This window comes from Dermatophagoides pteronyssinus, unplaced genomic scaffold (genome assembly GCF_027571235.1).
Source record: "Dermatophagoides pteronyssinus isolate colony J.1.1.1.1 unplaced genomic scaffold, Derpt_VIB-CSIC_2022.12 sq0008, whole genome shotgun sequence".
Classification (NCBI taxonomy): Eukaryota; Metazoa; Arthropoda; class Arachnida; order Sarcoptiformes; family Pyroglyphidae; genus Dermatophagoides; species Dermatophagoides pteronyssinus.
Genome location: NW_027461532.1, coordinates 1,323,871 through 1,347,457, shown reverse-complemented (window position 1 = coordinate 1,347,457; position 23,587 = coordinate 1,323,871). Strand labels below are relative to the sequence as shown.

The 23,587-nt window shown below is 28.3% G+C and overlaps 7 protein-coding genes and 1 long non-coding RNA gene across 12 annotated transcripts; 4 read left to right on the top strand and 4 right to left on the bottom strand.

Annotated features, from left to right (window-relative positions):
• The first annotated feature begins 344 nt into the window (after positions 1-344).
• Positions 345-8,202, top strand: LOC113788990 (uncharacterized). Of its 5 annotated transcripts, XM_075820924.1 has the most exons (4): positions 5,516-5,632; positions 5,724-6,397; positions 6,624-7,079; positions 7,146-8,202. In XM_075820924.1, the coding sequence occupies exons 2-4, from the start codon at positions 5,809-5,811 to the stop codon at positions 7,778-7,780; spliced, it is 1,680 nt and encodes a 559-aa protein (XP_075677039.1). In that variant the 5' UTR covers positions 5,516-5,632; positions 5,724-5,808; the 3' UTR covers positions 7,781-8,202. The 5 variants fall into 5 exon arrangements, with proteins under 5 accessions (XP_075677034.1, XP_075677037.1, XP_075677036.1 ...); XM_075820922.1 differs by lacking the exon at positions 5,516-5,632 and adding an exon at positions 388-1,150 and having other exon boundaries at positions 6,624-8,202; XM_075820921.1 differs by lacking the exon at positions 5,516-5,632 and adding an exon at positions 4,088-4,225 and having other exon boundaries at positions 6,624-8,202.
• On the bottom strand, positions 4,780-5,384 carry LOC142645201 (uncharacterized). The gene is made up of 2 exons (XR_012846358.1): positions 5,120-5,384; positions 4,780-5,043 (listed from the first exon to the last, which is right to left on the bottom strand). It is a non-coding gene; the product is annotated as an uncharacterized LOC142645201 (long non-coding RNA).
• An 891-nt stretch (positions 8,203-9,093) lies between the features above and the next one.
• LOC113788991 (ribonuclease Oy-like) lies at positions 9,094-10,364 on the top strand. The gene has a single exon (XM_027338469.2). It carries the CDS (start codon positions 9,270-9,272, stop codon positions 10,320-10,322), a length of 1,053 nt encoding a protein of 350 aa, XP_027194270.1. The 5' UTR covers positions 9,094-9,269; the 3' UTR covers positions 10,323-10,364.
• Positions 10,365-10,499: 135 nt separating this feature from the next.
• Positions 10,500-13,099, top strand: LOC113788956 (uncharacterized). Its single transcript, XM_075820926.1, has 3 exons — positions 10,500-10,873; positions 11,025-12,294; positions 12,352-13,099. Exons 2-3 carry the CDS (start codon positions 11,034-11,036, stop codon positions 12,819-12,821), a joined length of 1,731 nt encoding a protein of 576 aa, XP_075677041.1. The 5' UTR covers positions 10,500-10,873; positions 11,025-11,033; the 3' UTR covers positions 12,822-13,099.
• On the bottom strand, positions 13,049-16,653 carry Aasdh (Aminoadipate-semialdehyde dehydrogenase). The gene is made up of 2 exons (XM_027338434.2): positions 14,217-16,653; positions 13,049-14,148 (listed from the first exon to the last, which is right to left on the bottom strand). The coding sequence occupies exons 1-2, from the start codon at positions 16,407-16,409 to the stop codon at positions 13,135-13,137; spliced, it is 3,207 nt and encodes a 1,068-aa protein (XP_027194235.2). The 5' UTR covers positions 16,410-16,653; the 3' UTR covers positions 13,049-13,134.
• A 471-nt stretch (positions 16,654-17,124) lies between these two features.
• On the top strand, positions 17,125-19,082 carry Ilk (integrin linked kinase). The gene is made up of 3 exons (XM_027338462.2): positions 17,125-17,363; positions 17,440-18,331; positions 18,398-19,082. Exons 1-3 carry the CDS (start codon positions 17,275-17,277, stop codon positions 18,776-18,778), a joined length of 1,362 nt encoding a protein of 453 aa, XP_027194263.1. The 5' UTR covers positions 17,125-17,274; the 3' UTR covers positions 18,779-19,082.
• Positions 18,973-20,164, bottom strand: MED7 (mediator complex subunit 7). Its single transcript, XM_027338476.2, has 2 exons — positions 19,618-20,164; positions 18,973-19,562 (listed from the first exon to the last, which is right to left on the bottom strand). The coding sequence occupies exons 1-2, from the start codon at positions 20,038-20,040 to the stop codon at positions 19,122-19,124; spliced, it is 864 nt and encodes a 287-aa protein (XP_027194277.1). The 5' UTR covers positions 20,041-20,164; the 3' UTR covers positions 18,973-19,121.
• Positions 20,165-20,236: 72 nt separating this feature from the next.
• On the bottom strand, positions 20,237-23,224 carry LOC113789048 (uncharacterized). The gene is made up of 3 exons (XM_075820925.1): positions 22,292-23,224; positions 21,466-22,215; positions 20,237-21,408 (listed from the first exon to the last, which is right to left on the bottom strand). Exons 1-3 carry the CDS (start codon positions 22,899-22,901, stop codon positions 20,408-20,410), a joined length of 2,361 nt encoding a protein of 786 aa, XP_075677040.1. The 5' UTR covers positions 22,902-23,224; the 3' UTR covers positions 20,237-20,407.
• Between the last annotated feature and the right edge of the window lie 363 nt (positions 23,225-23,587).

The window sequence follows — 23,587 nt, the reverse complement described above, 5'->3', positions numbered from 1 at the left end:
ATTCCTGTTCTATTGCTTGCCTGGATTGTTGTTGTGAGCAGAGTATTTTTTTTGTTGTTATCCATTCAATATTGGATGCTGTTCCAACAAAAAAAAATCAACAACTATCATCTATGCTACTACTTTTTTCTTACATGTACATTTTATACGGATATCCAATTATCCTTGGATCCTATTCATTATATCTTATGCCACTACTAAAAAAATTTCAATTCCATCTCAAATAGATGCTGCTAGTTTTTTTTCTACAACATTCGAAAAAGAAATTATATCAAAAAAAAAGTAGTGGTAATTTAACAATTTGGATTCAAAATATCCAAATATCAAAGATATATAGCCACACATCCTAAGGCAGGTAGTAGTAGTAACGAAAATTGTTATCAGTGCAAACACACACACACACACACGATAAAAGTGTGTTAGAGAGAGAGAAAGAGAGCGAAAGAGAAAAAGAGAGTTTTGTGTATTTCACTGTGTGAGACTATAAGAAGCATACCAAAATATCCTGAAATGTTTCATTCGATATTTGTCCGTAGAACGTCATACACACGTTTTATACGATATCATTCTCATTCAATCATTTTATTGAATTAGAATTTTCAACAACAGCAAAAAATCTTATCATTACAAGTTGGCTTTATCTGTCTGTTCCTCTTTTTTTTTTTACATTTGTGTGTTGCTTGTTTTTTTTTCCTACTATATAACTTTGCAAAACACTAACTCTTGAATAATAAAAAATATCCTCTCTCTCTCTCGCTCTCAGCATCTTCCTTCGCTTCCACCAATCATCATCAATATTTTCATTTTTGAAAAAAAATAGAGAAAAATTTCTCTTCATCAAGATACAATTTAAATCATCAAATGTGTGTGTGTATGTATGGTGTTGTTTGTGTAATATGCGTCTAACCTAAATTACAAGAAAGAAGAGAAAATTATCTAAAAGAAGAAAATCATTTTTTTTCAAAAAAATAAAAATCCGCGAAAAGAATTTCGAATGTTTTGTTGTGCACAAGCGCAAAACGATTTTTTTTTTGTTTGAAAAATTCGACAATTCTTCCTCAATCATCATCAAAATTCATGAAGATATTTCTTGTCAACGACAGATGTCTACATAAACAAAATACATTGATGATCCAGGATCACTGATGATGTAATTATTTTATCTCAAAAATTTAAAGCTTCCACATTAAAATTTTTTTTTCATAACATAAAACAACGATTATAACAAGCGCGCGCGTTTTAAAATCTTTAATTTTTTTCTTCTTCCCTATTTCCATTCGAAAAATTTTATTCGATTTTTTTCAAAAAAAATATTGTTATTCTTCGATGAAATAATCCCGAAACACACACACACACTTTACATGAACACACAGTAAATAAATGTTTATTGTTTTCGTATTACAATCTTTTTTCAACAAAAACAAAAGAAATTTTAATTTTTTTTTTCATTGAAACAAAATAAAAAACCATAAATTTGTGGTTCAAATGTTAATCCTAATGGACATAGAAAACATAATACCAGCCGTACAACAGCAACCTCTTCCACCACCATCATTATCATCTGCATCATCATCATCATCATCGTCGTCGTCATCGTCATCATCATCCTCATCCTCATCAACATCATCTTTTCGATTGCCGAAGCCAAAACAACAAAAGATTGTTAATCAATCTTTGGCTAAATCCGCATCAACATCCAAATTATCGAAGATGACAATTTCAACAAATCAACATCAACAAATATATGGCGATAATATTGCCTCCTGTTTAATTAACAACAATGATAATGAATTTCTATATCAACATCATAATCAACAAATCCAGGATACGAATAATAAATCAACACTTCCAAAATCATTGACACCATCTGTAAGAAATCAAAATTTGGATCAACAACAACAACAACATATGCAAACAACAAACATAGTGAATAATAATAATAATGGTTCACCATTTAAATTTAATAATCGTTCAATTTGTTCACCATATAAATCAAAAAATCAATATCATCAAATGAAATGTTGTGGAAATCATCATTTTCATCATCAACAACAACAACAACAATCTTATCGTTTGCCATATCATCATCATAATAATAATAATCGTAATTTCAATAATAACAACAATAATAGTCATCTTAATATAAATAAGTTGCAACATAGAAGAATCAACAATTGTTCGCCAATATTATCATCATCATCATCATCATCGACAGCGATAGCAAAAACATTGGCAGCAACATCTTCATCATCTGTTATTAATTTAAATAATAAAAATATTCATCATTCACATCATCCAATAGTAACGGCGAATAATAATCTTAATAATGGTGAGCCATCATTCATTCATACGAAACAAACAAATTCATTACAACCATCATATAATAACAAATGTTGTGAATGTAATAATTCACTTATTATTGCTGCTACTGCTGCCATTTCCGTTCCTAAAAATTCTAAAGCTGTTAAACGTAATTATTCAATGTTGAATGCTAAAAATAGTTTAATAAGCCAAAATCATAAGCACAACAACAATAATAATCAGAATCAGAACCAGAATAATAGTAGCCAACAAAATGATAATTTAGTTATCAATACTGGTCTATTTGGTCGTAACAATAAAAACAAAAACAATCGTAATAATAATAAGAAGAAATGTCGTACTCGTTCAAAACGTCGACGTAAACGTTCAATAAAATGGACTAAATCCAAAAATAATATTGATGGTCAATGTAGCAATAATTGTAATGAACAAAATCTTATCGATGATGATTGTAATGATGATAATGATAATAGTAAAGATTGTTTGAAAAGAAAACGAATGCGTTGGACAGAATGTAATGCAGGTGAAGTGACCAGATTACATAGAAATTGTGTACAAAATGGTCAACCATTAGCACCATATAATACAACACAATTTATTATGAATGAACATTCAAAAGAAATTGATTTCGAAGCATTAAGTGGTCAGATACAACAAATGAGACAATCCAAACATGATCGTATCAATGATTTAGATGATCATCATTCTGGTAAACAACATGATCAACAACAACAAAAACATCAACAGCAACAACAACAACCATCATCATCATCTTCATTATTATCGCCATTAAATGAAGATTATTATAGTTCACCGGAAGATGAATCGTATTTTCTTGAACAACAATTTCATGAAGCATATGATACGATGCATGCTGAACGATTAAATTCAATGTCCAAAAGTGATCTATTAAAAGAATATCTATTAATGGAAAAAGAATTGGAAATATTGAAACAACAACCACAACAACAAAGTTCATCCAAATCATTATCAACAATAATGACAAATAAATCAACAAGTGGTTGTTGTGTTGGTGATGATAATAATATCATTTCAACCGGAACAAGTGAAAATTGTGATGGATCACAACAATTATCACAGCAACGACATTGTCAATCATGTTGTATAAAAGAAAAAATTTACGAAGAAAACAAATGTCTAAGAAAATTATTAAGACAATTATATAGTCGATATAATAGTCTTACATATTGTATAAATTATGTTCAAAATCATAGTCATCATCATCATCATCAACATAATAATGATCCACATTCAACAAATAATCATCATAATGATGATGTCAATCCAATCGATACGAATAATGAAAAACAATCAATGGAACAGCATCAGGATTATCAATTATCCAGTGAAATGCATTATTCAATTGAAAAATATCTAAATCATATTTCACCAATTCATCAAGGTGATAATGATGATGAGGATGATAATAATAATAATGATGATGTTGGCAATTCATCAATTCGAATTGTATCCGATATTGATATGGCTGATGATGATGATGATGATGATTGTCTAAGTCAATCTTCAAATGATGATATGACAAATTCAACTTCATCAACATTATCAACAAGCAATTCCTCAACATCATCATCAAGGAGTTCAGATTATTCTGATGGTTCCTCATCTTCTTCCTCTTCGTCATCATCATCATCATCATCAACGACAACAACAAAAACATCCGATTCTAAATCATCTTCCTATATTAACAATCATGATGATAATCATGATGAAATGATCTCTAAATCTTCAGAACATCGTTTGTCATCATTGATTGTCGAAATAGTGGACAATTTAATTTCCGTTGTTGTCAATGAAAATCAACAAAACCAACAGCAACAACAACCATTACCACTACTACAAAGGGAAAAACATCATGAACAAGGTAATGAATAAACTACAGAACATGAGAAATGAATGAATGAAAAACTAAAAGGAATTTTTCGAGAAAAAAAAATTGGATCGAATTTGGGAAAGTGATTTTTATATGAAATTATTATATTGATACCATCAATCATTGTTGTTTTTCATTTAAAAAAAAAAATTCATATCTTATTTTGCGCATTGTTGTTTTTGGATTCATTAAATTTTTTTTTTCATTTTAACAACATAAAAAAAGATAAAATATTTAACAATCATCTTGAATCGTCAACCAAAAAAGAAAAAAATCAGCTATAAAATGTAACAAAATATTTTGAATAGCCAAAATGCAAAAAAGACATCTGCACACAATATATACATTTACACTTTATACATAAATAAATACCGGAAAAGTAAAAAAAATAAATTTTTTTTTTAATTTGATAAAATTTACAGAATAATTTTTTTTTGTAATTTTTTTTGTTGTTTTGTTTCATCAATTCAATCTATCATTGGATGATTTTTGGCCATTTATAAATGCAAGAATCAGTGTGTGTGTATGTTTAGTGTGTAGGTGTGTAGGTGTTTAATCTTCTTTTTTTTCACCCCTGTTTATAATCCGTTCTTGGATGGAAAAAGTGTTGATGAATCGAATGCCATTTTCATTATTATAATCATCATCATCAAAAGTGTGGGTGGAAAAAGGTTGTTGTTGTGGTTGTTGATAAGACAAATTGGTGATCAACGTGTGTGTGTGAATACCCGGAACATTAGTTTATTGATTTTTTTCGTTTTTTTCTTGTGAAATTTCTTTGTGAATTTTTTGTTTGTTTGTTTGTTTGTCTTGGGGTAAACACAACAAAAACCAATTTATTATTGATTCAAAATTGAAGTTCAAAAACAAAAATAATCAACTCACATCAACAACAACATTTTGTGATTAATAAATTCTGTGATAAAATCTGATGAGAATTTTGACACCCAATTAAAACTTTTGTAAAACTCTTTGTATTTTCACTTATCAATATGTGATGATTTTTGTAATTAATTTTTGTTTGCTTGATTTAATTAATTATAATTAAAATGTTTTTTTTTCTTTTTAAATTTTTTTTTGTTGAAATATTTTTTTCAAAATACATTACAAACACACACAGACGGAAAAAGATTCGAATTGATAAACAACAACAACAACAACAACACAGATCACGTCATCTATTGACATAAAATTCGTACTAAACAAAAAAAATAGTTTTCGAAAAGCGGCTAATAAAGCAAAAAAAGAAATGTTTTCGAAAAGAAGATTGTCTGTCTGTGTGTGATCGAACATTGCTCGATCTTTTTTCTTTCTCTCTCTCTCTCTCTCTTTTTTCATTTGATACCGCACCGAAATATATTGTCCAACTCAAATTTCCAATTCTTTTCGCACATTGACGTAACTTTATGCTTTTCATAACCGATTCGAAATTATATATTTTTTTTCCAGAAAAATAAATTGTTTCATTGTTTTTTTCGTTTTTTTTCAGATTCTCTACAAATTACAACATTATTATCGATAAAAACGATTATTTTCCTGATTAATTAAAAAAAAATCATAATTGAAGAAATACAATGAGTGCCAGCGTATCAACAGCTAGTTCAAGTCCAGATATGAATGATCATCATAATCAACAATCACAACATCGTGGACGACAATCATCATCATCATCATCGATTAATAATGATGGTGGTGGTGGTGGTGGTGATAATCAAAATCAATTTATTTATGAAGTTGGTGATAAAATCTATTGTACACATGATAATGATATTTATGAAGCACGTGTTATGAAAACAGCAATACGTGAAAATTTACCAAAATATTTTGTACATTATCATGGTTGGAATAAAAATTGGGATGAATGGGTTGTCAATGATCGTATATTGAAGATAAATGCGGAAAATCGTTTGAAATATGAAGAATCATTGCGGCAACAAAATTCTCGACGTAATCGTCGTAGTGGTGGTGGTAGTGGCGGAGGCGGCGGCAGTGGAGGTGGTGGTTCTACAGGTAGCAATAGTGGTACCGGTAGTGATAAACGATCATCATCATCATCAACAACAACAACAGCATCGAACAATAATGATCGATCATCATCATCAACATCAAAATCGTCGACTGCTAATCAATCATCGGGTAATCATTCTGATGGTGGTTCAAATGGTAATTGAATTTTTTCTTTTCTTCTTACAATATACCACCTCAACTAGTCTTTGATTGTTTTTTACCCATTTGATTTGACCAAAAACAAACAAAAACAATTTTTTGATTCCAGTCATGTCTTCCTAAATAATTCCTAAAAAATGTGTTCAGTTTCTCAATGTTCTCTTTTCTATTTGACTTGTAATTTATAAAATTTTTGTTTTGTCATTTTTTTACTCATTTCTAGTACAACGAAAATCAATGGCCAATACATCATCATCATCATCATTAGCTAATGATTCAATGATGGATGAAAAATCACAAACAACAACAACATCATCATCACAATCATCATCGGCTCGCCGTCGACGTAAACGAACAACAAGATTAACATATGTTACTGATGATGATCATAAATTGATTAATATTCGACCGAAATTTAATATTCCAAAAAAATTAATGGATACATTATTGGAAGATTATATACAGATAAAATTACGAAAGAAAATTTTACGATTAAATGATTTGAAAAAAACAGCACAAGATTTACTTGATGATTATCTGGCTGATCGTCAACTGAAAGAATCATCATCATCAACATCATCGATAGAATCACCGTTGGCAAATAAATTCTCAAAATTAGATCCACCATTACATTTTCAAATGGATCCATTTTCATCAAATTTACGTTTCGATAATATCGGTATAAATACATTGAAAAGTTGTTGTAATGAATATTGTAAAAATATTCGTATCTATTTTAATACAGTATTATCAACACAATTATTATTCAATTTAGAACGATTACAATATTTTGAAATTTTTGGTAATCATCATCATTCGAATAATAATAATAATAATAATAATACCGATATTGATATTAGTAATCAGGAAAATAATCAACCATCCGAAGTGGATAATAATTATTTACCGAAAATAAGATCACGGAAAAATTCTGATACAAAAACAAATTCAACAACAAAACAATCATCAAAAAAAATTTCATCATCATCATCAAATGTTTCGACAGCTAAAGATCAATCAATTAAAGAACCAATAGAAATCTATACACCAATACATTTGTTACGTTTATTTACAAGATATCCATCATATTTACAATATTATCATTGTGATCAAAATCTATTTCGTTTATTGAATATATTTAATGATGATTTTTTTGAATATTGTACAAATAATTTTGATGAATATTTTGATGAAAATAATCTTCGATATTATGAACCAACAATAGATTATTTAGAACGTTCAACAATAACTGGTAATAATAACAAACAAGAACAATCATCAAATAATAATGATGGTAGTGGTAAATTGATAAAAATGTCATCAATGATTGATGGTGATGATAATAGTTCTACGAATGAAAATATTATGGATCAAGATTGAATATTGGAACAAACAAACAATTTACGGTGAAAACATTTTGATTTGATGGAGAGAAAAAAGACATTATTTTTCTATTTATATAAAGTTTTAAACTTTTTAAAATTATTTTTGACGTCGTTTTTTGAAGCTTTATCGAACAACAACAAGAAGGAACAAAACCTGTATTTTTATTTATTTATTTTTTTGAAATGACCTCGAAAATTATTTTTGTGAAAAATGTTTACTGTTTTTTTTTGTGATGAAGAAATCATTTCTTTGAAAAAAAAGAATCAACATGATTTGATAGAATCGGATTTGATTTATTGTGTTGATATATTGCACACAACATTTTTTTTTCTTGGTGTTCATTTTTCAATAAACTTTGATCTGATAATTGAATAATAAATGTTTGTTTTTGTGTTGACAAAATCAATTTCATCATAGATTTGTTGTTGTTTCACAATGTTTTTTTTGATTGTTCCATTTGGAGAGAATTTTTTTCAATTAAATTGTTCCGTTGTTGGCAAAAAAAAATAGAAAATTGATCAGGTTCACTAACCCGTTGAATGTTGAATGTTGATGATAACCTTGTAATTTGTTGTTGTTGAACAAAATACAATTTAACAATGAAAATTTTCAAATTAAGGATTTTTGTTTTTTACCAAATTTGAAATTTTTTGTTTTTTGCTATTTTCGAATGTTTGTGACATGTCGTTTGTGAATGTCCACAATCTACACACACACCCACATGCTTTCCGACAATGTCCATCGCATCAAATCTGATGATTTTTGTTGTTGTAATTACTTCATTATCATTGAGATGTGAAAAAGGAATGGAAAATTACCATCATCATCATCATCGTTATAAGATGATGATGATCAACATCATATAATTATCATTTGTCATTCTTTTTTTACATTCATTCATTCATTCATTCATTCATTTCAGAAATGTCAATTAAAAACAAATTAATGTTAAATCATCATGATAATGATGATGATGATGGCCTTAATTGTGAAACATTTTTTTGTCGTTGTTTCCATGAACTGATATTTGATTTGATTTGTTAATGATGGAAAATGTGAATGAAAAAAACATCTTGTCATATCGGTCTATCGTTTTTTTTTCTTCAATTTTTAAAATATTTTATACATGGTCTCTTTGCTTGATATATTTGATTGTGAATGATGAATTTTTAATTATCAAATGATTGATTAATTACTGTGATCAAATCTAATTTCGAACAACAACAACAACGACAACAAAATGTGATTTGATTTGATCAATGATCAAAAAAAAAAATCACAACCGAATCGAAACTCAAAAAAAAGATATTTATCTCCATATCTGAAATGATTACCATTGATAATTTCTAATTTTTTCTGTTGTTGCTTTCATTAATCAAGCTCTATCTACGAAGCTCAATGTTAATGTTCGTTATGAGTGAATAGAGGAAAGAAAAGGGATTTTTTTTTCTATTGAGCCAAAACAGCAACAACAACAAAAAAAATGAATTTACTGATTCGATCATTTTACATTATCATTGGTTCCATATGGATTGTTTTGGCACAACAACAACAACAACAACAAGGACAGAATGCCTGGACACAACAAGGATCACAAAATTTGATACGTAGCTTTTCGAATACAAATCAACAACAAACAAATTTCAATCAAAATAGACAAAATCATGGTGGTGGTAATAATCTTCGACAACAACAACAACAAAAAAATCATGGTACATCATCATCAACAAACCGGAATACAAATCAAGCTGAACAATGTAATCTAAATTATCAATTTGATTATTTTGTATTGGCAATACAATGGCCAAAATCATTTTGTTTAGAAAAACAACAATGTAATCATACAATTGCTAGACAACATCGATGGTTAATACATGGTTTATGGCCAAATCAATATCCACAACAAGCGATTGGTAGAAATCGTCGTGCTGTAAAATTGATTGATAATCGACAACAACAACAACAGCAACAACGATCTGGTCATGATGAATTGAATAATTTGGCAAATACAGAATATTGTTGTGGTCCAAAATATGATCAATCAATAATGCATCAAGGAAATCTTTATAATGAATTATTGGAAAAATGGCCAACATTACATCCGGGTAGCTATCATCATGGATTTTGGAAACATGAATGGGAAAAACATGGTACTTGTGCACGTAATGTACGACCATTAAAAAATCAACGAAAATATTTTGAAACAATTCTTGGACTTTATAATCGATTCAATTTATCATCAACCGAATTTCAAAATGGTCAATATTATAATCTAGATGATGTACATCGTAATCTACGAAAATATATTGGCAATCATAAAATTCGTATTGAATGTTCATTAATTGATGATAATTTATCAATACGTCAAAAACGACAACAACAAAATCGTAATCAAGATCGTAATCAAAATCATCGACAAATATCCGTATTCAGTGAAGTTCATATTTGTTTGAATAAAACATTACATCCAATTGATTGTATACGACGTGATGATTATCAATGTAAAAAAAATCGAAATCAAATTCTTTTTCCTTAGAATTTTTTCTAGAATTAAAATTAAAAAAAACATTTTTTGAAATTGAAAAGAAGAAAAATTTTCCCGGAAATTCTTTTTCCATTCAAGATGAGAGAATATTTTTGAAAAAAAAAAAAAAGATATATGAAAAAAAAGCTTCCATTGCGAGGGGGCGGTGTCCTGGTGTATACGTTATATATGTCGGTTTGCGTGTGTGTGTGATAAATCGGGGGTTGAATCCAAATGTTGTTGTTTTTGTTGTTGGTTCCAATCATCATTATCATGATTTTTTTTTAAATAAAAATAATTTTAATTATAAAATTTTAATATTACAGTTATGGAATGTAACAATTTCACTGATTGATTTTCATTTTTTTTCGCGTTCATCTCATCTTTGATCATTGAAGAAAGAAAAAAAATTTCATCATTATTATCATCATCATTCGAATTTGCTTGGAAAGTTGTATTCTATATTTCTGTTTTGTTTACGTTTTGTTTACGTTTTTTTTTTGTTTTGTTTTGATTCGATTATCCAAATTCTTTGCTTCGGAAATTAAGTTTTTAAAAAAATAGTAAGATCCAATTGCCAAAATAAATAAAATCTTTAAATTCAATCAAATCGAATTGAATCCGTGTTTTGAATTTCGAATTTCGTTTTTGCAAAACTTTATAAAGAAAATCAATATCTTATGTTTGATAATTCTTTTTTTTCATACGATATAGAATATTTAAATGGAAACAATGATGACCACAACTACCACCACACAATATCATCATTCTCATCATCATCAACCACAACAACAACAGCAACATCTTAATAATAATCATCGAAATATTGTTTATCAATCATCACAGCAACATGAACAACAACAACAACAACAACAACAAGCATCCTCATCGCAATCATCATCTACATCACCGTCAACGGCTTTAAGCCAATCATTATCATCAGCCATTAGTGGCCAAATAATACATTTATCATCATCACCAACCAATAATATAATGAAACCAAAAGTTCAACAACAACAGATATCAATGGATAACAACAACAACAATAATAATAATAATAGTTTACAGATGGAATTACAGATTTTACAACGTGAAAATCAAAAATTAGCCACTATAACTAGATTATGTATACATCTAGTCGATCGTTGTCGTACATTGAATAAAACAAAACAATTTATTGAAGATTTATCTCGTCTTGGTATTTTGATTGATGAATTTAATCAATTGAATACAAAAAAGAATAGCCAGCTACCAATATTCGGTAATTCGGGTTTGGTATTTGAAAATCAAAATGACAATACGACAACGATGACGAATGTTCGTGGAAAATCTACAAATTCTTCTACCTCTTTGAATTCTAATATCAATAATAATAATAATAATAATTCGAATCAATCAACAACCACAGCGATGATGATTACAACAAATAATACAAATAATCAATCATTAGGTAATGGTGGTGGTGGCATTGGTGCAAATATGTATCTAATACCCATATCAATGGGTCCAAATCATCAAGGACCACAACAATATCATCTAATACAGACAACAAATGATACAACAGCAGCATTGATTAGTCCATCTGGAATATCGAAATCAACAAAAGGACGTGGTAAAAAATCATCATCATCATCATCATCATCATCGACAACAACAGCATTAATGATGATGGATCCGAATACTTTAACAATATCACCACCACAACAACAAAAACAAAATAATCAACAACAACAACAATCAATTTTATTTAAAAAATTGACTGAATCTGGTCAGATTCAATTAATCGATCCAACAACAATGTTGATACAACAACAACAAACGAATAACCAACAGCAACAACAACCACAACAACAGATTAACATTCCAGCAAATATGACAACAACAGTATCGGGTGATCAAACATCAACAATATTTTCAATTATACAACAACAACAGAATCCAAATTTGGATCAATCAAATATTGTTGAGAATAATAATATTAAACGTAAGTAATTGAAAAAAATTAAATCATTTTCATTCTCTCAATATATTAATTAAACAGTTATATCACATACGATTGGAAATTCTCATCAAACATCAATGACTACGATTACTGGTCAACAACAACAGCAACAACAACAACTACAACATCAATCATCATCATCATCATCTTCATCATCACCATTGACAACAACAACATCGACTACAATGACTGGTGGAACGACGACGCCGGGTAATCAGAAAATATTTAAATGTGTAATTTGTGACAAAATATTTGCCAATGCATATAATCTTAATCGTCATAATAAATCACATAGTGGTTTTCAACCATTTGTTTGTGATTATCCATCATGTTCAAAACGTTTTAATTATAATTATCATCTAAAACGACATATGGAAACACATACTGGTGCACGACCATTTGTTTGTACATGGCCGGATTGTGATCAACGTTTTAATCGTAAATATAATCTAAATCGCCATTTATGGATACATGCAGAGAATAAGAATAAAAATCAACAACAACAATAATAATAATAATGAAAAACATTCAAAAATAAATTGAGATCAAATTCTCGAAAGAAATAACAATTCCATTATCACTCATTATCATTCATTCATTTGTAAATAATGAAAAAGAATAACCACTTTATAAAGTATATAAACACAAAAATATTTGGGTATATTTTTTCACTCACACAAACACTCATCATTGAAATTCTGTTATTCAAAAAAAAAGAAAGAATAACATTTTATCTCTGTATATTGTTTTTAATAAGAAATAAAGAAATAATAATATCAATTCAGAATTGAAATACGTGTCTATTTTGTTGTTGTTGAATGATTAAACAGATTCTTTAAGCGATAAACAATGTACATATGAATCACGACAGCCAATTAAAAATGTTTTTCGATTAACATTATAAACAGGTGATGAAAATATTTCAGCATTAAAATGATCGAAACCATTGATTGGAATTGATTGTCCATCATTGGGATTTAATAGATGAATTTTACCATTTGTTTCGATTGCTAATAATCGTTCGAATTCGGTTAGATAAATAATATCGGCATAAACATTCGATTCAGTTTTGAATATCCATTCTGGTTGTTTGGAATTGAATTTTGTACACATAATCGAACAACCATTTGTTCCAATAATAATTCGACAATCATCATCATTATCATTTTGTTTGACTAGACAAGGTGATGAAAATATTGGCATTTTTTCCAATAACAATTCCCATATTATCAAACCATTCTGTAATGATATGGAAATCAATCTTGAATCAGTCATTCCGACTATAAGATTATCTTTGAAAATTTTTGGTGTTGAAAATATTGGTCGATTCGAATGATTATATTTCCAACGTTGTTGACCATCGATCAGATGATAACAACCTATCGTACCATTCAGCGTACAAACAACAGCAAACCATTTATTACCAAGTTGATCATACCAAACAATAAGACTGGCAAAAATTGGCGATTGATTTACATCGATTTTCCAACGAATATAACCATTTGATTGTTGCCAACAATATAGATTATGATCATAAGAACCACATAGAATTAATTCACCAATTGAAGAATCGGCAAATATTATTGGTGAACATTTGATTTGATCATTAGTTTTTGATTGCCATACTATACGACCAGATTTCAAATCAAAAGCTTGAATTAAACCCGAATAATCGGCAACATAGACAAGTTCACAATCCGAACTAGCGATAGGATTTGCTTCAATACGATTAGCAATTCTTTGTGACCATCGTATGGAATAATAATTTTTTTGTTCAATATTTTCAACAAAAGTATTGATTAATCCGGAATGTGATGTACAAATTATCATTGTTGTCTATTTAAATATTGTTGTATGAAGAAAAATAAAAACAAAATCATCATTTGTAAATAATAACAACATACCATCGAATCATCCAAGTGAATCAACAATGGTGAAGAATCGACACATTGTTCCATAAAATATGACCATAAATGTTCGATTCGAAATGACGAATTCGATATCGAAACGATAGTATCGAAAGATTTTATCCGATCGACATATCTTTTAGATGTTCGTTGTTTTTTATTATTAGATTTTCGTATTTCAATCATATGAATAATGACATCGACAAGTTGATCAATCGTATGAGTGAATAATAATGGATAAATATCTTCATTATATAATGAAAATAAATCTTCAATTGAAGTGGTAATTTCGACTGCCATCATTGAATCGATTCCATAGCTATTAAGCGGTTTATCGGTTGCAATTTCTGTTGAATGTAATATTTTCGAAATAATTGATTTGATTTCATTACAAATCAAATCATTGGACAGGGTAGGTATTTGATTTGGATCAATATTTTGATATAATTTACTAATATCTAATTTAGAATTTGTATTCAAACAAACAATTCTTGATGAATCAATCAAATGTATTCGAAATGCTATTTTTGGATAAAATTTTCGAATAAAAGTAGCAATTTTTTGTTTAATATTATCATTATCATATTGATCAGGTTTAGTACTACAAATAGTTGTTATAATTTCTAAAAACCGAAGATTATTTTGCCATTCATCTTCTTTAATCAAAATATTTTGAATAAAAAAATCATTATGATCATCATCAGGTTTACCAAATTCTTGTATCAATGATTGTTCAATTGCACGTAAATGACATTTTATTCCATTCAATTTGATAAAATTTTCAAAACTTTTTCTTCGATCAAAATAAAGATTATTATCGATTTGGATACCAAAATCATTGGTCATCAATCGAGAATACCAGCTCCATTCAATATTATTCGATTCGAATATTAAACATTTTCGTACATTACTTTCCAATATTATTTCATTATATTGATCTAATGATACATTAGTATCGATCAGTGAACGACCCATAATAGGAATTTCTTGATCAACGGAACTGATACCATCGATTTTAAACATTGAAGCCCATACACTCATTTCACTTAGGCCATAAAGATTACGAAATTCGATTGGATATTGTTGAAAAATTTTCAATTGATTTTGATTTGGACATATTTCACCGCCAAAATTTACGAAACGTAAATGAATTGATGATGATGATGATTTTTGAAAAATTTTCAATAAATAATAATTGATTCGATACCAAAGTGATGGAGTTATTGTCATATAGGTGATTTCGAATTCGGAAATAATTTTTGCAAAATTTTCGCCAACATTTCTAACACTATTATCGGTTATAATTAAATGAGAAAATGATGATAATGCCAAAAACATATCACAGATTGATGGATCAAATGAAAATGATGAACATATTAGAACAATATCATCAGCTATTAGATTGAATTCATTACAAAAATCGATAACATTTCGTTGAATAGATGAATGTGTAACAAAAATTGTTTTGTTCGAAACAACAACATTCGAATTATTCGTATTATTCGATATACGATTTATCGAGGTTGTAGTACCGGACGTATTGATTAGATAGGAAATGTTTATTGATTGAAATTCTTTATCAATATCGTCATCATGATGATTATCAATTGGTGATGACTTTTTTAGAAAAATAAAAAAATCATCAATAATATTATCGATGATAAACTCATCATCAGTGGAAGAATTTAAAATTTGTTCAAGTTCTTGACTTCGATAACGATGAGTGATTAGAATACCTGTTAACAATGATAATGATTTAAATTGTTCAATATTTTTTACTAATATTTCTTGATCCGATACATAATAAAATGATAATTTCATTATATTTGCAATCAACATAAAAATAGGTGTCCATAATCCACAATCACCATAAATAACTAATGTTTGGGGAATTTTAATTGAAATTTTTTCACAATTATCAATGGAAACATTTTCCAATATTTTTATGGGTTTAATATCATTTAATTCTAATGATTCGATTAAACGTTTACGAATTTGGCGACAATAATCCAAAAGTTTTTGATAGGAAATTGTTTGTACATTAGCATCGAAATCGATGTAAGAAATAGCCGATTTAGATAAAAGAAAAGAATTTTCAACAACATCATTATGATCATCATCATTTTGATCTAAAAGCTGAATGAATTTTTTATTTAATAAAATATTTAAAATATTATCATCACGATCCATTCTTTTTCAAATTTGATTCAAAATGTTCAGAATTTCAAATTTTTTGTGTTTGTTTTTATAAAGAATTTGCATCATTATCATCATTGTTCATAAACAATGTAACAGAATTTTGTTTGTCTAATTTTATTTGATTTATTCAGAAAAAAAATATATAACGATAATGATGATGGTGGTAAATAAGTTTGCATGATGATAATCTGTGTGTGGGTGTATGAAAATATATATATTTTTTTTCCCTGTTTTTCGTTTTATGTTTTGCATTCATCCGATTGAGCATTTTGTTTCTCTATATCTTTTAGCGTATCGTTAAATACACACACCCAGAAAATATCCATAAATAGAAATCAATGTTTTTTTTTTTTGGAAAAGTGGTGAAAAAAATGGTGGTTGATTTTCATTGACAAAAAACAAAACTAAATATTTGTTTATCATACAGTTTCGCCCACGATTTGCCACAAATTTCATTTAATTTTTTCTGTAAACATACAACAAAACAAACGAACGAAAATTTCTATTTGATGATCAGCCAGAAAGAAGAAGAATTAAGAAGAAGAAAAAAAAGAAGGAAAAGAAAAGAAATTGTTATTCTCTTACAAATTAGTTAGTTTTGTTATTGAAATTTTAGAAAATTCACACAAACACGAATGAATTAAGAACAACAAGTTGGGCTGTTGTAATACTTTATTTGGCTATTTGAAAAAAAAATTTTTTGACACCATTAATTTGGAAATTGTAAAGTTTGTTTCAAAGTTCTTCTATTTTGTGTTCGTTTGAACAAAGATATTCATTTTTTTCGTTGTTGTTGTTGTTGGAAAATTTGGACCGTAAAGTTTTTTTTCTTTGACCAAAAAAACAAACGATAAAAATGGACGATATATTTCATTGGTGTAAAGATGGTAATGCGTTATTGGTTCGTGTATGGTTGGATGATATTGCCAATGATATGAATCAAGGGTTCGTAACATTCATTAGTATTTTCATGTAATAAAATATTCATTTGGTTTTATGTTTGGTTAAAAAAAAAAAATAGCGATGATCATGGATTTTCACCATTACATTGGGCAGCATTTTCCGGTCATCTTTCACTTGTTGAAATGTTAATCGCTAAAGGTGCTCGTCTAAATGCAACCAATATGGGTGATGATACGGCATTACATTTGGCTGCAGCACATGGTCATCGTGATGTTGTTAATTTATTAATTAAAAATCGTGCAGATTTTAATCTATTAAATGAACATGGTAATACACCACTTCATTATGCATGTTTCTGGGGTTATAAAGATGTTGCTGAAGATTTAATCAATTCGGGTGCAATATGTAATATTACAAATAAATATGGTGAAATTCCATTTGATAAATGTAAAGCAATTCTTCGTGAAGATCTTGAACAATTAGCAATGCGTAATGGTCAAGATTTATCAAGAAAATTTCCCTATAAAGATCAAGCCTGGTTTGGTACAACTAAACGTTCACGTGATGCAACATTATCCAGATTTGCTGGATTAAAATTAGAGGAATTATTATTACAACAAAAAATGTCCACAACACCATCGGGTGAAACATGGCGTGGTATATGGCAACGAAATAAAACAGATATTTGTGCCAAATTTTTAGCCGTTTCGGGTGAAATGTCACCAAGAATACCGCGTGATTTTGCCGAAGAATATCCACGTTTAAGGATTTTCTCACATCCAAATGTTCTACCGGTAATCGGTTGTGTTAATTCACCACCAAATTTGGTAGTTGTCAATCAATGTATGCCATATGGATCATTATATAAAGTTTTACATGAAGGTTCACCAATTGTTGTTGATTCACAACGTGCATTACAATTTGCAATCGATATTGCACGTGGTATGTCATTTTTACATACATTAAATCCATTGATACCTCGTTTCTATCTTTCATCTAAACATGTTATGGTATGTTTGTTTGTTTGATATTCTCATAATAAATTTTTATTTTAATCCATTTATCAAATCAATTAGATCGATGAAGATCTAACTGCACGTATCAATATGGCGGATGCAAAATTTTCATTTCAAGAAAAAAATAAATTCTATAATCCAGGTTGGATGTCACCCGAAGCATTACAAAAAAAACATAGTGAAATTAATATTGCTAAATCAGATATGTGGTCATTTGCAATATTATTATGGGAATTAACAACAAGACAGGTACCATTTGCTGAATTTCCACCAATGGAAATCGGTATGAAAATTGCCTTGGAAGCATTACGTGTATCAATACCACCGGGTATATCACCACAAATGGCAAGATTAATAAAAATTTGTATGAATGAAGATCCAGGAAAACGGCCATCATTCGATCAGATAATACCAATTCTGGAAAAGATGCGACTTTCATGATCGTTTTTTTTTTGTTTCCAATTAAAATCTGACTGCCAGTCTTCACTCCCCTCATTTACACACATACACCCCGGTAAATCAAAGATTTGGAAAACAATCTCGATATAGACAAACAACGATGTGTTCACAAAATTATTATTTTTTTTTTGGAGAAAGAGTATTATCTACTTTAACTATTAAACTACTCAAAGATGTCATACTTAATTAATTGATCACCTGTCACCTTTTTATTTTCATTTTAATTGTTTGTTAAAAAAAGTTTTTTTTTAAAATAAAGATGATTAAATTTATATGATGATTATTATTATTTTGTACAAAAAATTTATATGAAATGGTTAATGGATTAGAATTGTTCATCAATCAGATCACACATGAATGCATCTAATTCGGTCATTTTCGATATTGCTGATTGTCGTAATGGTATACCAATATCGCCTCCATCACCATCACCATCATCATCATCATTATTAATATCAGCATCAACATCATTATTACCGTCATTGGATTTTTTATGAACATAATGACCATTCAATACAGGTGAATGATTATCATCCAAAATATTTGTATTTGATTGAAAATTTTCGGGTAATGTTTCTTGTAATAAATCATTAATATCCTTATCTTTGATATTTTTAATAGCTGTACGAATAATATCCTGTATACGTTCAATTTGTTTCGATAATTTGGCGGTAGTTTCTTCTCGTTGTTTTTTTTGCATTCGCAAACATACACGTATTGATTCACGTGCTTGATGTGGCCTTAATTCATTTATTAAATGGTGCATCTGTGTGGAATATACATAGAATCAAATGATGATCTGTCGGAAAAAACAATCTTACCGTTATAAATAATAATTGAAGATCGTTACATTTTTCTTCACGTTTCTGTGTATCTGGACAGCGAATAAGTACATCGATTAAATCTAAAAAATTAACTAAAATTGATGCATTTATTTTTTTCAATTCTCGTTTATGATCATATTCTCTTGGATATAAACGACGAAGACCTTGTGATTCTAATGATCGTATAATTGTATCATCAATAGTAATATTCTGGCCAAACATTAGATATGATCCGGGTATAAATGGTTTTGGTGGCAACGGTGTACAACGATTACGAACATTAATATCGGTAAATTGTTTTATATAACGCATTGGTGGTAATGGATAAAATGATGATATTGATGATTGTTGTTGATCATTATTGTTCACTGATGTTGTTGCCTGATCAAATGTTGGTTTTATATCCAGATTTTCATCCATATTTATTCGGGATGCTAAATTATAATTTTAGAATATAAAATCTAGATTTGTAACAAAAGAAATTGAACTAATAAAAAAAATAGACACACGCAGAAACACAAAAAAAAAGCCATTCGAAAGAATGACTTTTGTTGCCGAATAATCGATGCTATCGAATTGATTCGTTCGTCACTTCGAATTCAAATTCTTTTTGGCAAAAAAAATCAAATATTTTTATTCATCAAATTCATAAATGATTAAATTGAAAATCTATTTAGATTAACGAAACAAACTAATAATATAATTAATCAAATAGTAGTGTTTGAGAAAAAAATAAACAAACGAAAAGTGAAAATGAGAATCAAATGGGATGAAAAAAAACGAGATTTTAGAAATAATTTTCAGTCAAATGTTGTTGTTGCAATTGATTTGCAGCAGAATTTTGTGTTTGATTTGGATTATTTGTCTGTTGTTGTTGTTGTTGCGTATTTGGATTATTAGCTGCTGATTGTTGTGGTGATGATAATTGATGCTGTTGTTGATTAGTGGTCGCCTCTATAATCATTGTTTGTTGTGCCGATTGTGTTTGTTGTTGTTGTTGTACAACGATTGAATCATTTTCACCATTTCCATTGCCCGAATTTGTACGAGAATTTCCATTGTTATTAGAATTATTACCACCACCCGAAGAAACATGTTGTTGTTGTTGTTGCTGTTGAACAGCTAAATTTGCCGCTGTTGTCAATTCTTGTAAATAATTATGTTGCTGTAAACGTTGTTTTAATTGATTCAATTGATTATGTAATATCTGTGGATCAGTAATCGATTGATTCATTCGATGTATTTGATGTTGTTGTTGTTGCGGCTGTTGTTGAACAAGAACTAAATTCTGTTGTTGAACATTATTTCCAGATTGAGATTGCTGTTGATGATCATGATTTTGACTAAGATTTACACCAATATTTTGTTGACCATTCTGTTTATTCGTTGATGATGATCTACCATTATTTGATGATGTTGATGATGATATTGATGATGATGATGTTGTACTTGATGGTTGTTGCTGTTGTTGTGAATTATTATTGCCACTATTATTATTATTACCATTATAATTATTATTATTATTATGTGTTTTTTGATGATTACGTAAATCTTCTGAACGTGAATAACGTTTTGTACATCCAGGATAAATACATGGATATGGTTTTTCACCAGTATGTGTATTCATATGACGTCTTAAATGATAATTATCATTAAAACGTTTATCACAATTAGGCCATTGACACATATAAGGCCTTTCACCGGAATGTGAATAATTATGACGATTCAATTTATAACTTGTTGGAAATGTTTTCAAACATGTTTCACATTTATATGGCCTTTCCATTCCTAATAAATATCGACAATATTAATGAGAATGAAATTTTTAAAATTTTTAAAACTTACGTTGTTTTAAATCATTCGAAGATTTATTCGATTGATTATGATGTTGTTGTTGTTGTTGATGATGAGAAAGATGATGAATTTGTTGTTGCGGTTGCTGCTGATGACCGCCATGCTGTTGTTGTTGTTGTTGAATATGATCGATATTAAATTGTCCAATTGATGGAAAAATTTTCGATGATTGATGTGATAGATTAGCTAATGATGATGATGATGATTGTTGATGTTGTTGTTGTTGTTGTGGATGTCCTGATCTTGCTGTCAAATATTGTTTGGTTACAGATGATGATGATGATGATTCATTTGTTTGATGCATTTTCATCGGTGTTTTATTCATTTGATGAATTTTTCCCGATGATGATGATGATGATTGAATCGATTGTTGTTTTAAATATTGTTGATTATTCTGTAATTCTAAATTAAGTAGTCGTTTTTTTGATTCGACAATCTTTTGATTCATTGTTTCAATCTGTCTATTAAGATGTGTATTTAAATGTTGTTGATTTTGTTGATGTTCTTCTTCCATTCGTGCATTCAATATTGATGATTGTAACATATTATAAATATAATCATTATCTAAATTAGCTAGATTAATATATGGTTCGAGATCGTTAAAACAAATCCATGAAAATTCTAATAATAATTGATAATCATTAAATGAATTTCGAAGTTTATAAAGAATATTAAATATTAATAATGATATAAGAAATATATTATTCTCTTTGATATCGATCAATGAAAATGTCGTTCCCTCTAAAGATAATTGACAAATAAAAAAAACAAAAACAAAATAAGAAAATTAATCGATCAATCAATCAATCAATATTACCATTGGTTGTTGTCGATGGAAATAATTCATAAATAAAACTTTTATCCAAATAAAATTGTAACATCCAATCACGTATTAATAATATTAACATTTGAACATGTTGTGATGATTGTTGTTGTATGGCGGTTGTTTCTAAATTATTACTATTATTCTCCAATTTATTACGTAATAAATTATTATTTTCAATAAATTCAATCAATATATTTATCTGTTGTAAATATAATAAATTTTGATGATTATTTATTTTAGATTGTGGCTGTTGTTGTTGTTGGATGCCCAAAATATTGTCACTATCATTATTATCACTATTATTACCAACACTACCACCACCAACACCATTAATAAGTAATAAATTTGGACGAAAATACTGTTCAAATTTTGATATAATAAAACCTAAACGTGTTAACGATGATAAATCAATCAATGTTTGTGGTTCTTTAAATAATAAATATTCGGATTGTTGTTGATTGGAAGATGTGAAAAAATTATTATTATTATTGGATTGTTGACCATCGCATTGTTGTTGTTGTTGATGATGTTTAGTTTTGAATGTTGTAAATGAATTAATCAATTTAAGTATAGCTTGTTTATGAATATTTTGTATGGCCATTTCTTGAATTTCAGATGATTTTTTTGCTTTGTTTTTTGATTGATTAATTCAAGCGAATTAAGAAAGACGAAAAGTAAAAAAAATCAAATCAAATATCACTGATAATTTTTAGCCATAATGTTTTTTCGGTTTCGAATCCAGTCTTTTTATGGATTCCATTTGAAATCTGTTTTTTTGTTTGTTTTCAACCATCATCATTCACATTTTTACCAAAAACAAATCAGTAAATAAAAAATCCATAAAAAAATATCTTAACTTATCACAATATGAGTTTAAATCCATTTGATGGATATAATAAACAATCAACGAAAAAAAAAGAAAATTCTTAAGGAGAAATTGTTCCAGAAACCAAAAAAAAAAAAAAAACAAAAAAAAAACACACTTGCTATATCGAAAGAAGAAAAAAAAATTCTTTAGCGGTGATAAAGAGGGTGAGAATCAATCAAACCAGCACCAAACAACAACAACAACAGAGAGAAAGAAAGAAAAAAAAAAAGAGGATCGAACCGATGATGATCCATTCATGATCAACGTGATTTAATTTTTTTTTGTTTCATTATCATATTTGGTGATAATTTGCGGTTCGAATTTGATGATAAAAAAAAATGTTTATATAAATTGTTTGTAAGATTTTCATTTTGTCTCTTTTTTCATACGGATTCATTACACGTCAGCATTGTTCTCAT

Coding starts and splice junctions, on each gene's coding strand:
- Aasdh (XM_027338434.2), bottom strand. CDS start 16,409: ATGGATCGTGATGATAATATTTTAAATATTTTATTAAATAAAAAATTC. Junction 14,149..14,216: donor TTCACTTGGATGATTCGATG/GTATGTTGTTAT, acceptor ATATTTAAATAG/ACAACAATGATAATTTGTAC.
- LOC113789048 (XM_075820925.1), bottom strand. CDS start 22,901: ATGGCCATACAAAATATTCATAAACAAGCTATACTTAAATTGATTAAT. Junction 22,216..22,291: donor TCCATCGACAACAACCAATG/GTAATATTGATT, acceptor AATTATCTTTAG/AGGGAACGACATTTTCATTG. Junction 21,409..21,465: donor TTCGAATGATTTAAAACAAC/GTAAGTTTTAAA, acceptor GATATTTATTAG/GAATGGAAAGGCCATATAAA.
- LOC113788990 (XM_075820919.1), top strand. CDS start 1,486: ATGTTAATCCTAATGGACATAGAAAACATAATACCAGCCGTACAACAG. Junction 4,226..5,723: donor GGAAAAACATCATGAACAAG/GTAATGAATAAA, acceptor GTTTTTTTTCAG/ATTCTCTACAAATTACAACA.
- LOC113788956 (XM_075820926.1), top strand. CDS start 11,034: ATGGAAACAATGATGACCACAACTACCACCACACAATATCATCATTCT. Junction 12,295..12,351: donor TGAGAATAATAATATTAAAC/GTAAGTAATTGA, acceptor TTAATTAAACAG/TTATATCACATACGATTGGA.
- Ilk (XM_027338462.2), top strand. CDS start 17,275: ATGGACGATATATTTCATTGGTGTAAAGATGGTAATGCGTTATTGGTT. Junction 17,364..17,439: donor GCCAATGATATGAATCAAGG/GTTCGTAACATT, acceptor AAAAAAAAATAG/CGATGATCATGGATTTTCAC. Junction 18,332..18,397: donor TTTCATCTAAACATGTTATG/GTATGTTTGTTT, acceptor CAAATCAATTAG/ATCGATGAAGATCTAACTGC.
- LOC113788991 (XM_027338469.2), top strand. CDS start 9,270: ATGAATTTACTGATTCGATCATTTTACATTATCATTGGTTCCATATGG.
- MED7 (XM_027338476.2), bottom strand. CDS start 20,040: ATGGATGAAAATCTGGATATAAAACCAACATTTGATCAGGCAACAACA. Junction 19,563..19,617: donor TTCAATTATTATTTATAACG/GTAAGATTGTTT, acceptor TATTCCACACAG/ATGCACCATTTAATAAATGA.